The sequence below is a fragment of the Anabrus simplex genome, chromosome 6, assembly GCF_040414725.1.
Source record: "Anabrus simplex isolate iqAnaSimp1 chromosome 6, ASM4041472v1, whole genome shotgun sequence".
NCBI classification, from domain to species: Eukaryota; Metazoa; Arthropoda; class Insecta; order Orthoptera; family Tettigoniidae; genus Anabrus; species Anabrus simplex.
In genome coordinates, this window is record NC_090270.1 from 12,282,706 (window position 1) to 12,300,422 (window position 17,717).

At 36.1% G+C, this 17,717-nt stretch overlaps 1 protein-coding gene across 1 annotated transcript in view; it reads right to left on the reverse strand.

Annotated features, from left to right (window-relative positions):
* The window catches only part of LOC136876030 (developmentally-regulated GTP-binding protein 2), a 155,556-nt gene that overhangs the window by 100,731 nt on the left and 37,108 nt on the right, over positions 1–17,717 (reverse strand). Inside the window, exon 5 of the mRNA XM_067149641.2 lies at positions 1,991–2,098. Within this exon, the coding sequence (XP_067005742.1) occupies positions 1,991–2,098 (108 nt within the window). The remainder of the gene's footprint in view (positions 1–1,990; positions 2,099–17,717) is intronic.

A 17,717-nucleotide genomic window follows, 5' to 3' on the forward strand; every position in this document is an offset into this window, starting at 1 on the left:
GCATAGACAATGAGGTGTCTTTCAACTGCCAATACACGATGATGATGCTTGTTGTATAAAATGAGACGAAATGTAATGACAATCCACTGACCAGAATTCAAAACATGATGAAGTAGTCTTGTAGGCCCCTCATAATGGTACTTATCGCTAGGAAAGGTATTTGTAATTTGGCAGTACTAATCAAAAGTAGCGTACACTTGCGGTATTATGGGACTACTCACAGGTAATGTACTGTAACACAGACCTATGGTGTTCCTCACGTAGGTGTCCATTTTTTTTTGCTATTTGTTTTACGCCACACTGACACAGATAGGTCTTATGCCGACGGTGGGACAGGAAAGGCCTATGAGTGGGAAGAAAGTGGCCGCAGCCTTAATTAACATACAGTCCCAGCATTTGCCTGGTATGAAAATGGGGAAACCACCGAAAACCATCTGCTGAAGGTGGGATTCGAATCAACTATATCTTGGAAGAGAGTTCACAGCTGTGTGCCTCTAACCTAGGTGTTGTAATCACAGAGACTCATACTATCCCATGGAGTTCCTCATATAGCGGGTACTAATCATAGGCAAGGCAGACCCATGGTGTCGCTCATATAGTGCTACTAATCAAAGGAACTGTAAAATAGTGATGGGACATTCGATTCATTTTACTGAATCGATTCATTTGATTCCGTTCATGTTACTGAATCGATACAGTAATCAGATTCACAGCACATTAGAGTCACCGCTCCTACTACATCTGTGTACAGTAGTATGTACTGGTAAGACCGCAGTAACAGCATTCAGTGCTCGGTGCTGCCATCTGGTCTTCATACTATGAACTCCTTTCTAACAAAAAAATGCTAGTCACTCTAATACATCGAAGTTTCCGGCGATGCAGGATGGGAAAGCTCTAGGTTTAGGAAGGTAGCAGCCACGGCCTTAATTAAGGTGTCAAGATGGGAAAACTACGGAAAACCATCTTAACGACTGCCGACAGTGGGATTCAAACCCACCATCCCCTCAATGCAAGTGCATAACTACGCGATGCAATACTAAACGCGCGTCCAACTCGCTCAGCCATTTTTTAAAATATGCATTTTTCTATCAGCAGAGAATTTTTTAAAATCGTCATGTTTTGTACAGGCTACCCGAGATGTACAGTAGCCCACTGGTTTTCTGATTCAACATACTGTCATTGCGTCTGTCCACATATGATTGAAGGCTTGTGCAACGATGTGACATATGAAGTGAGAGAATACTGAGTCGTTCTTCCCAATATAAACCAGGTACTTCTGAGTGGTCATGAGCATGACTCATAGTCATAGGGCAGGCTAGAGTCAAGTTAAATTAATTGTGAAATGTCAACTAAGTTATAATACTAAGATTCATTAAACTAAGAAATAGCCTACCTACTTTCTAGCTACTTTAAAATTATGTTTTGACTACCTTTTTAACACTGTAAATAAATCCATCTATTATTTAAACCTCCCTGTGAGAAGAGGAAGTGAATGCAATGAACTGTGTGTGTGTTGTGTCTCAATGATCCGTGACTGCATACGATTCTTTCGGTGTGCCCTGGCTCACTGTACGTCTCGGCTCTCCGTCAGTGTCGAGTGAGTGCGCCACTCAGCACTGTCCACTGGGAGTAAGCTGAATCGTGTGCCGTTCACTCGGACGCTTGAATGTATCGATACACTAGCCAACACTACTGTAAAACCCACTAATCACAAACCTATTGTGTTCATAAGATAGTGGTACTAATTACTAGTAGTCTCATGGCTCTAATGTGTGTTTCGCCGGTTACGCCAGCGCAGTAGTTCCGCTGAGCTGTGGTCATCCTACCTGCACAGCAACAGTACGCAATTATCACTTTTCTTTTTCGCTGCGTGAGGATTTACGTCATTGCTGAGAAGAGAACCAGTGTTTGTCCTTATTTTATCCCATCACTTATAATAACCACACATTTACAATTATTCAAAGACCTGCTGTTCAATGTGATCACTTACTTCGGCATTGAATATTTTGTACTCGTGCAGGATCATCTGCACCAGTTTCTCATCAACCCTGGAAAGAGGACACGTTGAGTTGAATGACAAGCCACCACCCTTCTTCACCTGCAAACAATAACTACACTTCAGCTCCTCAATAACTCACGTCAAACAAACCTTACAGTAAATGTTATGTCCACATACCAGCCTTATAGTAAATATTACAAAGGGCACTACAAAAGTTTTTCAATGTTAAATGAACGCTAGAGACTTTTTCAAAATAATTTCCACCACACTCAATACACTTCTCTATACGTCAAAACCAGTCACTGAACCAACTCTGCCACTTTTCTTCGCTTACACTTTCACAGTCTAGATCCCGTGCTGCCAGAAGCTCCTCGCCAGATGCAAAATGCCGCCCTCTCACCTTCATCTTCACTTCTGGGAAGAGTGCAAAGTCACATGGGGCAAGATCAGAACTGTATGGAGCACAGTCAACCCTGATCTGGCAAGAAAATCCATTGTTACATTAGCACGATGTGCTGGAGCATTGTCGTGATGCAAGAGCCAAGTGTTGAGCCGTGACTTTGGACGGAGCTGCATGAGAGCCTGGATGACCTGAGGCAGACAAGTCTCACTGTACCACTTCGCAGTAACTGTCCTTTGTGTTTCTAGCACAACCCGAGTCAGGATGCCCTGTTTAGTGAAGAATACTGCAATCATCCTTTTCTTCACTGACCTCGACTTTCGCACAGTTACAGGAGTACCCTCATCTTCAAACAGCCACACCTTGTTCTGGAATTTTAGTGGGACATCGTAATAATAAAGCCAAGTTTTGTCACCTGTAACAATGCTATTCACATTACGCAAAGTCCCATTTTCAAACTGTTTTAGCATATTTCGGCACCATATCACTCGGTGTGCCCTTTGTTCCTTTGAAAGTGAATGGGGCACCCAAAGGGAACAAACCTTTCTAACATGGAGATGTATTAAAGTTAAAAACTTTTTATTTTATAACCACCTATTCAATACAAAGATAATGCACTCAATTATTTATAAAATATTCATGAGGTACATTGGTTAATAGGACATGTTTCGTTCGTCTTTGCGAACATCATCAGCTATAAATAACAAAGCCTAAGGTCAGGGCCCTGAGTTTATTTAATTGGTTAAAAATGTTGTCATATTAAAAGAATGGTAAAATTGTGATAAAAGTAGTTGTATAGTATTAAAATTAGACTGTAACATAGTATAACGATTAGCATCAAGAATTTTTCATAATGTACAATGAATATTGATAATCTGAAAAGTAAAAACAATCATAAGGGTTATTAAATTAGAAAAGATGTAATAATAGACATTAAAAAGACTTCGATGTTTGAAGCGTGGATTAATTGTAGACTTGTTGGGTATAAACTTGAAGTTTGAAATCTGAAAAGAAAGAAAAATGGAAGAGTGAAGTAGTGTTTAAAACGAGAATAAAAAGGGGATGGAAATAGTAAAAGGGGAAAGCTTACCCATTAGACCGGTGAAAATATTTGCTAGCAGTAACAGCGTGAATAGGACAAGGCAGGCCACTTGTTATTGCCTCTAGTGAATTGTGTTGGGTTGAGACAGATAATATTGTAGGCACTAAAATATGTCCGTATGTGACGCGTGGATAATGTTGAAAGCATGAACTTTAAATTTTTTTTTTTAATCTGAAAAGAAGAAGAAAAAAGGAGGAATTGAGGCCATGTTAAGACAAAAATTAAAAAGGGGGAGAAAGAAAAAATTGAAAAAGGAAGCTTACCTGCTGTGATAGAAAGGGAGTGTCCGCTGACGTTAGCTGCGAGAGGCAAACTGGCAAGCGGCTTTGTTATTGCTTCTCGTGTTATATGTGTGTATACGTAGAGGTGGGGAGTGAGTCATGTGAGGAGAGGAAGTAGCTGATTCTTTAGACGCGCTAGATGTTCGTGGAGGGGGTGTCAGATGGGGGGTGATGGAGTAGTAACTATTGTTACTGAGGAAATGCTCTTAGCGGTTGGATAATTAAAAATGTTCACAAAGTTGTTGTTATTTATTTTTTAAAAAAGAGTAATTCTGGGATTTTCTCAATTAATGGGCTTTTGATTTCTGAAATTTTGTTTCAGTTTTCATTTCCATTGAAATGTTGGTCCAAGGATATGTAAATGTTCTCGAACTCTGTCATTAGTTTGCTTTTACTGACGTATTTTAGGATTTGAAGATCTTTTTCAATCGTCTTAAAACTGTGGCCGGTTTCATCCATGTGAATACTCATGGCAGAATATTTTTTGTGTTTTGAGGCATTGTAATGTTCATGATACCTAGTCAAAAAACTGCGATCGGTTTGTCCGATGTATGAAAGATCACAATGAGTATATTTAAGTCTATAGACACCAGAGTTCGAGAATTTAGTGTGATTACTGTTAACTATGTTTGAATTGAGAAAAATATTACGGTTTGTGTATCGTGTTTTATGGGCGATGTTGATGTCGTATTTCTTTAGGGGGTTGGTGATTTGAAATAGGCTTGGGTTTGTGTAGGTGAAAGCGGCATATTTCAATTTTTTAGGTTTGTCCGGAATTAACTTAGTCGCAGTTTTTAATTTTACCTTATTGATGATTTTGTTAATCATCAAGGGGTTATAGCCGTTAATTCTGGCCAAATCTTTGATGTAATTTAATTCTCTTTTACGATTTACGGTTGTGAGCGGGATTTTTAATGCTCTATAAACGAGACTGAAAAATGCAGCCTGTTTATGAGATTGCGGGTGTAAAGAATCGTTTCTTATAGTGACGGGGGCGCAGGAAGGCTTTCTATATATTTGGAAATTAAACTTGCTATTCTCTCTTGAGATGTTTAAGTCCAAGAAGTTTAAGGAACCGTTAATTTCATCCTCCTTAGTGAATTTGACATCGTTGTCAAGTTCATTAAGGGAAGTTAAAATACTATGACTATCATTTTTTTGAGTATCAATAATAGCAAAAGTGTCATCAACATATCTTAGCCATAATTGGAGGCCGTTGATGTTATTAATTATTTTGTTGTTTTCCAAATCATCCATGAAAATATTGGCTAGAATGCCCGAGATCGGATCTCCCATTGCTAAACCCTTTTGGTGATATTAAAAGTGAAATAATTGTTATTAAGGACAAATTTTAATAGACTAATGACATTTTCTATTTCGCATTTGCTCAAGTTGCTGTGTTTTAAAACGTTTGTTTCAATAATTTTAACTGTTTTATTTACAGGAATGTTTGAGTACATGTTGGTAATGTCATAGGAAACCATTATGTGGTTGTTCTCAAGGTTGAATTTCAACAATTTATCACAGAACTCAACGGAATTTTTTATACAAGCCGTGTTGTTGAACTTAAAATGTTTATTAAGGAAATTATGCAAAAATTTTGAGACCTTATAAGACGGGCTATTCATACAGTTAATAATAGGGCGTATAGGTACATCTTTTTTATGGATTTTTGGTAAGGCTTTTACAGTTGGGAGTTTTGGGTTCATTGTTATAAGTTTTTGATACTCGTGTTCTTGTAATAAGAAAGGTAGGTTTTTCAATAGGTTCTTCAATCTTCGTTGGATTTTGGGGGTAGGATCTTTATTGATAATAGTGTAACTGCTATTAGCAAAGAAATTTTCGGTTTTATTAATATAGTCGTCTTTAGGTAATAAAACTATTGTGGAACCTTTATCGGCTTTAGTGACGATGATATTGTTATTACTAACTTTATTTCTTACGTCATATATTTGCTTGCTAAGGGTTGGATTTGAGGTGGTTTTCAATTCCTTTGCCAGATAAGGTAGTTTCTTCTTAATCTCGTATCTGATGTCATTGTGTGATTCTACTGGGAGTTTTTTGATGTTGGATTCAATTTTCGCAACTGTAGTAATCAAATCGTCTGTTTTTTCTGGGTTAGGCCAATTAAATTTCAGTCCTTTATTAAGAAGAGATAGTTCGTTGTCTGAAAAGTTAGTGTTAGTAAAATTTACAGTTGTAGGAAAATGATTTGAATTAGTGGAGGGGGGGTTAGTTTTACTGTTGACATTATTCGCTTAATTTTTTGTATTTTGCAGTTGAATCAGTTTATTGTTTAAAGTTGTCTGTTTCCTATTCACGATGTCATGTACTTTTTCGTTGACAAAGTTAGAGTATGAATTCCATTCTAATGGGGACATGCTAGAGGATACTTCAAGATGTGTCTTGTAAAGCTGTAAGTTTAGGAAAGATTTCTTTTTATAATGCTCCTTGATTTCATTTTTTAACCAAAATTCATTGACTTTTTTCTGAGTTCTCGAAGAATTAAGGTTCAAAAAGTTTTTCCTTTGGAGATGTTTAAGAAATTTAGGAATTAGTCCATGCTTCATACATTCTTTTAAGAAATGAATATCCCTAGATATTTTCCTGACCTTGACTTTGAGATTAAGTTATCTATTACCTTTATTAGCCTGGTAGGCTGCTAAATTACATGTGATAAATCTCATAATTAGACCGTATTGAAGATAATGTATTAAAGTTAAAAACTTTTTATTTTATAACCACCTATTCAATACAAAGATAATGCACTCAATCATTTATAAAATATTCATGAGGTACATTGGTTAATAGGACATGTTTCGTTCGTCTTTGCGAACATCATCAGCTATAAATAACAAAGCCTCAGGTCAGGGCCCTGAGTTTATTTAAATGGTTAAAAATGTTGTTATATTAAAAGAATGGTAAAATTGTGATAAAAGTAGTTGTATAGTATTAAAATTAGACTGTAACACAGTATAACGATTAGCATCAAGAATTTTTCATAAAGTACAATGAATATTGATAATCTGAAAAGTAAAAACAATCTTAAGGGTTATTAAATTAGAAAAGATGTAATAGTAGACATTAAAAAGACTTCGATGTTTGAAGCGTGGATTAATTGCAGACTTGTTGGGTATAAACTTGAAGTTTGAAATCTGAAAAGAAAGAAAAATGGAAGAGTGAAGTAGTGTTTAAAACGAGAATAAAAAGGGGAAAGCTTACCCATTAGACCGGTGAAAATATTTGCTAGCGGTAACAGCGTGAATAGGACAAGGCAGGCCACTTGTTATTGCCTCTAGTGAATCCATAAAAAAGATGTACCTATACGCCCTATTATTAACTGTATGAATAGCCCCTCTTATGTCTCAAAATTTTTGCATAATTTCCTTAATAAACATTTTAAGTTCAACAACATGGCTTGTATAAAAAATTCCGTTGAGTTCTGTGATAAATTGTTGAAATTCAACCTTGAGAACAACCACATAATGGTTTCCTATGACATTACTAACATGTACTCAAACATTCCTGTAAATAAAACAGTTAAAATTATTGAAACAAACGTTTTAAAACACAGCAACTTGAGCAAATGCGAAATAGAAAATGTCATTAGTCTATTAAAATTTGTCCTTAATAACAATTATTTCACTTTTAATAATAAAATATATCACCAAAAGGGTTTAGCAATGGGAGATCCGATCTCGGGCATTCTAGCCAATATTTTCATGGATGATTTGGAAAACAACAAAATAATTAATAACATCAACGGCCTCCAATTATGGCTAAGATATGTTGATGACACTTTTGCTATTATTGATACTCAAAAAAATGATAGTCATAGTATTTTAACTTCCCTTAATGAACTTGACAACGATGTCAAATTCACTAAGGAGGATGAAATTAACGGTTCCTTAAACTTCTTGGACTTAAACATCTCAAGAGAGAATAGCAAGTTTAATTTCCAAATATATAGAAAGCCTTCCTGCGCCCCCGTCACTATAAGAAACGATTCTTTACACCCGCAATCTCATAAACAGGCTGCATTTTTCAGTCTCGTTTATAGAGCATTAAAAATCCCGCTCACAACCGTAAATCGTAAAAGAGAATTAAATTACATCAAAGATTTGGCCAGAATTAACGGCTATAACCCCTTGATGATTAACAAAATCATCAATAAGGTAAAATTAAAAACTGCGACTAAGTTAATTCCGGACAAACCTAAAAAATTGAAATATGCCGCTTTCACCTACACAAACCCAAGCCTATTTCAAATCACCAACCCCCTAAAGAAATACGACATCAACATCGCCCATAAAACACGATACACGAACCGTAATATTTTTCTCAATTCAAACATAGTTAACAGTAATCACACTAAATTCTCGAACTCTGGTGTCTATAGACTTAATTGTACTCATTGTGATTTTTCATACATCGGACAAACCGGACGCAGTTTTTTGACTAGGTATCTTGAACATTACAACGCTTCAAAACACTAAAAAATATTCCGCCATGAGTATTCACATGGAGAAACCGGTCACAGTTTTAAGACGATTGAAAAAGATCTTCAAATCCTAAAATACGTCAGTAAAAGCAAACTAATAACAGAGTTCGAGAACATTTACATATCCTTGGACCAACATTTCAATGAAAATCAAAACTTAAACGAAATTTCAGAAATCAAAAGCCCATTAATTGAGAAAATCCCAGAATTACTCTTTTTTTTATATATAAATAACAACAACTTTATGAACATTTTTAATTATCCAACCGCTAAGAGCATTTCCTTAGTAACAACAGTTACTACTCCATCACCCCTCCCCCCCACCTGACACCCCCTCCACGAATATCTAGCGCGTCTAAAGAATCAGCTACTTCCCCTCCTCACATGACTCACTCCCCACCTCTACGTATACACACACATAACACGAGAAGCAATAACAAAGCCGCTTGCCAGTTTGCCTCTCGCAGCTAACGTCAGCGGACACTCCCTTTCTATCACAGCAGGTAAGCTTCCTTTTTCAATTTTCTCTTTCTCCCCCCTTTTAATTTTTGTCTTAACATGGCCTCAATTCCTCCTTTTTTCTTCTTTTCAGATTAAAAAAAAAAATTTAAAGTTCATGCTTTCAACATTATCCACGCGTCACATACGGACATATTTTAGTGCCTACAATATTATCTGTCTCAACCCAACACAATTCACTAGAGGCAATAACAAGTGGCCTGCCTTGTCCTATTCACGCTGTTACCGCTAGCAAATATTTTCACCGGTCTAATGGGTAAGCTTTCCCCTTTTACTATTTCCATCCCCTTTTTATTCTCGTTTTAAACATTACTTCACTCTTCCATTTTTCTTTCTTTTCAGATTTCAAACTTCAAGTTTATACCCAACAACTCTACAATTAATCCACGCTTCAAACATCGAAGTCTTTTTAATGTCTACTATTACATCTTTTCTAATTTAATAACCCTTATGATTGTTTTTACTTTTCAGATTATCAATATTCATTGTACTTTATGAAAAATTCTTGATGCTAATCATTATACTATGTTACAGCCTAATTTTAATACTATACAACTACTTTTATCACAATTTTACCATTCTTTTAATATGACGACATTTTTAATCATTTAAATAAACTCACGGCCCTGACCTTAGGCTTTGTTATTTATAGCTGATGATGTTCGCAAAGACGAACGAAACATGTCCTATTAACCAATGTACCTCATGAATATTTTATAAATAATTGAGTGCATTATCTTTGTATTGAATAGGTGGTTATAAAATAAAAAGTTTTTAACTTTAATACATTATCTTCAATACGGTCTAATTATGAGATTTATCACATGTAACATGGAGATGGCGGTGTAGAATTGAATGAATAGCTGGTGCAGGGATGTGGAGGGTTCTTCTACCTGCCGATATGTCAACCGCCTCTCTTGCTGCTACATATTCCTCACAGCTTCAATGTTTTTCTCAATCACTGAATCAGACGGTGGCCCAGAACAAGGATCATCTGCAACCCCTCTGGAACTCTTTGTACCAGTGGAGAATTGTTGTCCGATGTGGAGAGTCTTTCCCCAGCACAGGAGTCATTTCCTCCAGGCACTAGCCACGAGAAATATTGTAGCGGATAATTGTGCAATATTCACCTTTAGGCAACACTGACATCTTAACTTGGTTTCAATCCCACTGCTTGGTACAAACTGGTGTGAAGGTTGCTCCTTGCTGTCGTCTAGACCGGTTTTCACCCCTCTTTTTATCCCCCTTCATAACAGGGGTGTCCAGCCAACCGTTTTTGTGTATTGTAAAACTTTTCTAGTGCCCTTTGTATGTTCACATACCAACCTTGAAATAAATGTTATGTTCACATACCAACCTTATAGTAAATATTATGTTCACATAGAAACCTTATAGTACATGTTATGTCCACATACCAACCTTGAAGTAAATATTATGTTCACATACCAACCTTATAGTAAATATTATGCTCACATAGAATCTGTATAGTACATGTTATGTCCACATACCAACCTTATAGTAAATATTATGTTCACATACCAACCTTATAGTAAATATTATGCTCACATAGAATCTGTATAGTACATGTTATGTCCACATACCAACCTTATAGTAAATATTATGCTCACATAGAATCTGTATAGTACATGTTATGTCCACATACCAACCTTATAGTAAATATTATGTTCACATAGAATCTGTATTGTACATGTTATGTCCACATACCAACTTTATAGTAAATATTATGTTCACATACCAACCTTATAGTAAATGTTATGTCCACATACCAACCTTATAGTAAATATTATGTTCACATACCAACCTCATAGTAAATATTATGTTCACATAGCAACCTTATAGTAAATGTTATGTTCACATACCGACCTTATTATAACATGAAAACGGCAACAAGTATTTATTTGGTCATGCCTGCTTGTGTATTGGAATATTATCTCCCATTATCATACATTGTTGCAACATTAATCTATTTGTGCAGTCTACAATGCAAATTGATTTTAAAACTGTTATCTGCGATTATTACGTCATTGCCGGATCCTTCCTTATACGCTCAATATGCAGATCAATAAGTGCACGCATGCGCATCACAGACTTCTACTCTGTGTACATGGTTCGCTGGGAGTAGACAGAAGGACTTCTCTGGCGATAGTAGTGCCAGATGGTTGTGTCAAGGCGTGTAGGGAAGACATTTTGGTGTAGCTGGAACGTATTGAAAATGGAGTTGACACTCCTGGATAACGTGTGGGAAAACTAATTCCATTTCTTATGTAACTTGTATTTAAATTATTATAGCAGAAAAATGTCATGTGAATGTTGACCATTACCAGCATGGCTAGATTATGAATGTGGTGTAACTCGTGAAATTGGATATTCTACTCAAATATGTAAGTACTGGAAAATCATAATATTTTTGGGAGCTGTTCTAAGGCCGTGGATTATTTGAAGTAAAAGACTTTATTGTGAATCTCACCTACATATTAATGTTTGCTTACGTAATTTAACCGTATTCATGTCTGGAGGTGAAATTTTATTAAAAGGGACCACTTCATCATCAAGATGAAATTTTTAAACATGTAATTACTTTTAAATGTTTTATGGCGCAACATTTCAAGATCTAATTGTAATTATTGTGAGGGAATTTGGAATCGCTAGTTATGCGCTTATGAGGTTGTGTAGTGTTCCGTTTGTTTATACTTATTGTTTGTGCTGAATTTTCAATTCATAGTTTGGGATTTTTTTTTATAACGTTGAGCCTGCGAGGAACTTAAATTTGCTTGTCGCCTTTTAATTTTATAAATGCCATTCAGTCATCGTTCGGTTGTTCCATTCTCCGCATTGTTTGTGGTCTTATCCTTTGTCATTTGTTACGTCATAAATTATCTTGTGGGTACGCATTAATTTTTGGTGGCTTTGGCTACTTTCAATGAATGATAGTTTGGCTTCAGTAACGACTAGTTCCAGTTGTGCGAGTCCGTGTTCTGTTATTAACTGTGGAATGTTTATATTATTTTTCCCTTGTGATATTTAACTTAGTGGGGAAAATTTTCTGTCATTTATTTATTGTTATTTAAACTTCATTTATTTATTTAGGTAATTTTTATGTGCTGCTGGCACCACATTTTGTTTTTGGTGAGTGTGTCCCTGTGTATTAATGTAGGGATGTATAGCAATTTTAAACAGTTTACGGTATTTGCGGGCCCATATTTCATTTATCAACTGGGAATTATTTTTAAGTAAGATGATCATCTAATTAGTGGTGTTGATTTATGGTCCAAGCAATTATCATTTATTAAGTTGGTTGCAACCTTTTCAGTATTTTAGTTTTTCAACATTTTAATTAAACATTATATATTTAATTTATTTAAAGATGTACATTTTTTAAATCTTCCAAATAAATAAATAAATAAATAAATAAATAAATAAATAAATAAATAAATATATATATATTTAATTTTATTGTAATAGTCTATGTAGATATCAGCTTTGCATTTAATTCTATTTAAAATTCTTTTAGTGACATTAGGTCCTCAATTTATTTTTCTTTGAGTTTGTTGGTTTTAAAAGATTTAATTGTACATATATATAAGATGAAATTTTAAGCTCTATTTATTAAGTAAACATTTTTAAAATTTAACTTTTCATCTCTCTTCTTATTTGGTAGTTAGCGATATTGACGTGGCAACTCCTCAAGCATCCTGTCCTCTTTAATCCTTTATGTTTGGGTCCTCCACACATTATATTTGATGCTACTGGCCTCAAGGTGAGTAATTTTGTGATTTATGTTAATTTTGCCATTTATGTGTTTTCGTTATTGTGTCTATGTCCTTAGGGAGTGGTAACATTCGTCGTGGTTGCTGTTGTACTAATGAACTTGATAAGTTGCCTGGGTCAACGTTGCTAAATAAAACATATATTTAAAGTTAAATTTGTAAGACCAAGTGTAAAGTCTAATCCACCTTCTGTTTGTTTCATGTCTATGACAGAGTCTTGCCCCTTGCCAGTTCCTAGAATGTTGCAGAAGATGGAGTGCAGATTCATGGTAGAAAGTCATCCAGAACTATCCAGGGTGACGTAGAATTACTTTCTGAAATTGCTGTACCCCACATGTCAGAAGCAGAGATTGGCGAGTCTCTTTTGCTTATCACTGATGCTCTAGATGAAATTAATGAATTAGCTGAGGCCTTTAAAACATGTCTACCTTCAGAATACCAAGTACAGAGACAAATAGCTCGAGTAACCCATTACATCAATCGCCTCCAGGATCTGTTCTCATTAAAAATGGATCGGTCCACCCTAAATCAATGTACTGTGTTGCTAATTAAGGCTGTTACTATATCTGCACATTTGAATGTCATCATGCAAACCCTTAAATTGAGGAATATTAAAATTAATGCTGGTCTTCAAGATAATGTTTCAGCTAATTCCGATTTTAACCAACCCGTTTCTAGCTCTGTTTTGGGTAATCAGTCATTAGCTGCTTTTCATGGCCAACCTGTATTCTTGGTTGATAATCCTTGCATGCTACGGTGTGATAATGTAAACTTAGTTAGTGAACTGCTTAAAAGAGCTAATAACTTGTCTATTGATTGAATTGACGAAACTGTGTCCGTTTTGAGATTACTGGTTGAAGTGAAGGCGACTGCAAATTGTTTTAACTTAAGCTGTTCCAGTTTTTTCCGGACATTGTTTTCTCATTGTGTTGGTATTCTTAAAAGTGAAATTTTGGAAGCTTGTTCGATTGAAACTACTTTGGATCAATTTCATGACAGAATTTTAAGGAACAATTTGACAGCAAAACATTGTTTTCGAGTGCAGTTGTATTCAGAAAGCCTTTTTAACTATGTTAGTGAGCTAAAATTCTATTGCAACGTGTTTATGCTATCGATTGATGAAGCTAATATGGTAGATAGTATAAGTACTGTTCATACCTGTGCTTTAGGAAATGTCCTGAGTCCTTTAGTGATTTAAAAATTGCATGTATTAAGGCTGAAGAAGCTAAGCATAGTGATAGTTGTAGACCAGTTAATGTTCCCCCTCCAAAAGCTCACTACTGCAACGCCCAAGGACATAGACACAACAACGAAAACACATAAATGGCAAAATTAACATCAATCACAAAATTACTCACCTTGAGGCCAGTAGCATCAAATGTAATGTGTGGAGGACCCAAACATAAAGGATTAAAGAGGACAGGATGCTTCAGGAGTTGCCAGGTCAATATCGCTAACTACCAAATAAGAAGAGAGATTAAAAGTTAAATTAAAAAAATGTTTACTTAATAAATAGAGCTTAAAATTTCATTTTATATATATGTACAATTAAATATCTTTTAAAACGAACAAACTCAAGTGATATAGATGTTGATTCCGATAGGAAATTTGAAATATTTGTCCCGAATGAGTAAATTTATAATACCAAAATAAATGGTCCGTTATTGGACATAATAAATTTTCCAGCTAACATCAATTTTTGGTAAAGAGACAATGTCTTTCATAGTGCATTGGCACTGCCAGTGGCTCCAAGTAGCCTCCACGGTATGCACTAGCCAGCGTCTTGGTAGGTGTGCTAGGTACCAACTGATGAGCCCAACCTTGCACACGGGGGGAAACGCTGGCAACCAGGAATGAGTTAGCTGGAAAATTTATAATGTCCAATAACGGACCATTTATTTTGGTATTAGAACAAACTCAAAGAAAAATAAATGAGACCTAATGTCACTAAAAGAATTTTAAATAGAATTAAATGAAAAGCTGATATCTACATAGACTATTACAATAAAATTAACCCATTCGCCTCACATTTAAATACTGCTCTACGGCCATCTTCATCACACTATTATTTAGAAAATTATACAAAACCAACCAGTAAATATTCCTTTCTGAAAATTTGCATGCATGATAACAAAGTAATAAACTTACCAATGCCGCTATTTTAGTACGTCTGCTGGGTGTGGTACACCTCAAAACATTCTTCTAAATGAAGAGCTACGCCACACTTTTTGCAATGCCAGCAACTTTCACTTCTTTTACCCCGGCTGTAGCACACAACACACCTTCTTGTGACTTTTGATTTCTTGTCTGTAGGGGGAATACGCATGGGAAAGTGGGCCCATGATTTAGCTTGTAATCTGGTTGGGGTGGTGCTCGCTGAAGGTCGACCTCGAACCGAGTACTCCGGCAACTGAACAGTCTCTAGTAGCTGCTGCGCAATGCTAGTTCGGAACTCCGTGTAGCTCGTCTTTCTGTAGCAGCGATCTTGTGATACACAGTGAAGGAATTGAAAATGCACATATCTAGGAGGTAAAAGAATATTTTCCTATATCCTTTCACTGTGCGTCGCATGACGGGGAACAGAGCTGTAACCTGATCATGAAGGTCAACACCACCCATCCCCTTCTGGTATTCAAGGCCACACTTGGGCTTTATCACTTCTTCCCTCGGGGTTTGTCCTCTCTTTCGCCTGAGTTTGCCTGTCCCTGTGTTTAGTGGTGAGAAAGCAAACATCCTTGTTATCTTTCCACTTCACACACAACATACTGTTGGCAGCCCACGTCTCATACTCTCCACGTCTCACTGATATCGCGAGGCATGTCTTTTCGGTTCTGTCTAACACTTCCAATTACATTCATCTGCTTGTCGTGTAGCCTTTTGAATAAATCTGGGGAAGAATACCAGTTATCTAGAAACAATGTATGTCCTCGGCCTAACAAGGGTTCACACATGTTGAGCACGACGTTTGTACTTGCTGGCAGACTCTGATCCGTTACACCATCATCTACATAAATTTTGAAAGACACAGTAGCCAGAACTTGATTCACAAATTTTGTAAATTTTTATTCCAAACCTAGAATGTTTAGACCTATTACACTGGACATATGAAAGGCGGCCTCTGAATTTCATTAGACTTTCATCTAGAGCAATGTCTTGTGAAGGTAAATATAATTCTGAAAATTTTGAGTAGAAATGTTGTATTATAGGCCTAATCTTTCTTAGTTTGTCACTACTATTGACTTGTTCATCGTCAACAAAATGTAAAAATCGTGAAATTATAATAAATCTTACCCTGCTCATGGTTTCACGAAAAATAGGAGTGTTTATACACCTGTTTTTACTCCAGTATAACTGTATTCTTGACTTTCGCACTTGTGACATTAGTATAACTAACGCAAAATATGCCCTAATTTCGTCGGGTGTAGTCTCAAACCATTTGTCATCGTCTTTCAACTTTTTTCTGTCAAGATTGCTCAACTGTTTTGCTGCATATGAATTTGTCTCGACAGATATTTTGTCAAACAAAGGGTTCATGTATTCACAAAAAACTGCGAGTTCAGATAGTGGCTGCGTTTCACACTTTTTCAATAAGTTTTCGCTAACCCCACTGTATTCACTAAACTTATGTATAACAGGTTTATTGTCACTTTTTGTCCAGTTCCAGTCAGTCAAATTAGTCTGTGCCGAGGTACGATCTTGTTTCGAAAGACTCGGCACACCGTCGTTATTTGCATCACTTTCCGTGTCATCAGAACTATTATACGCACCGCTAGTACTCGAACTAAGGACTTCAGGGTCTATTTCGTCGTCACAAACATCACTGCCTTCAATATCACTCTCTAAAACACTATCTATTAGCTTCCGTATTCATTCTTCATCAACACCAGCACATCTGCTTGACACCATGATGGCAACTGACGAGAGCGAAATTATATGAAAAAAGATTCTCTTATCTCTTGTTCCGGAAGTGTGTGAGAACCTGGTGAAAGCGAAAAAACCGAAGCCACATGTGTAAACTTCAGCTCAGAATGCATACAAGTGGCGTCTGTGGGTTAGTGATGATGTACAGCTGTGCATCGCCGCGAGCAGAGCTCGTCATTTTATTCATATGCCACGAATAACTATGACGAGCTAGGATCGTCAAATGATGCGATTGGGTTCAATATTTGGAAGATTTAAAAAAATTTATATCTTTAAATAAATTAATAAATAATGTTTAACTAAAATCTTGAAAAACTAAAATACTACTACTGTCGCTGCTCGGCAGGAGTGTGACACCTCTCGGAAGAGTCTCTTCTGTTTTTTGTAATCATGTTTTAGTTCTCTGGGAAGCTGAAGGAAGTGCTCAACATTGGAATTTGAGCCTGCAGATTCACTCTCAGTTATTAGAGACGAGGCAATAGCTACCTAAGATATCACATTTTGGTTAAAAGGCACTTTTCCAGCCTTTCTAAATCCACCTGTTATGTTGGCATGGGAGAAATTTGAAATAAATGCAGGATTGAACAATGAATGGAATTTAAATTGGTTTGGTTTATCGTTGGGGTGATTTTGCATGTAATCCAAATTTGGGTGAGATACCTTCTGCAATATCTCTTTCTTCACTGTTTTGGAGCCATCATTTGAGAGACGACCACGGCAAACTTCTGAATTTTGAGGCTCGGTGCACTGTCGTTTTACCTTCAGTCACTAATCTAGCTGCCTCCACTAAGTCTGCACTGCTGTACTGCTTGTACACTTAAGGATTATCATCTTGTCGAGGCTTTTGTTTCATGTTGTTGTTGTTTTCTGCATTTTACCGTAAGCTAATTTGGTGACTGTCTATTTTCTGAAAATGATGATGAAATTTGTTAATTTACACTCCCTAAAACTGAAATATATATATAATTCTCATCCCTTCAGGCATTTAATGAACCAAGCTGGAAATAGAAAATAATATTATTGTGGGTTACCATCAGCTGAGTAGAAACTGCTTAAATAGTTCGGTATTTTCTTAAGGTTTGTCCCGAAAATTGTTACGGAATTAAACTTTTCTCTCAATGCAAAAAATAACTCACTTTTTTAGGAACAGTTCGACACCAATACTAACTAAAACAAACGGTTTATTGCCACAGTTTTTTCACATCA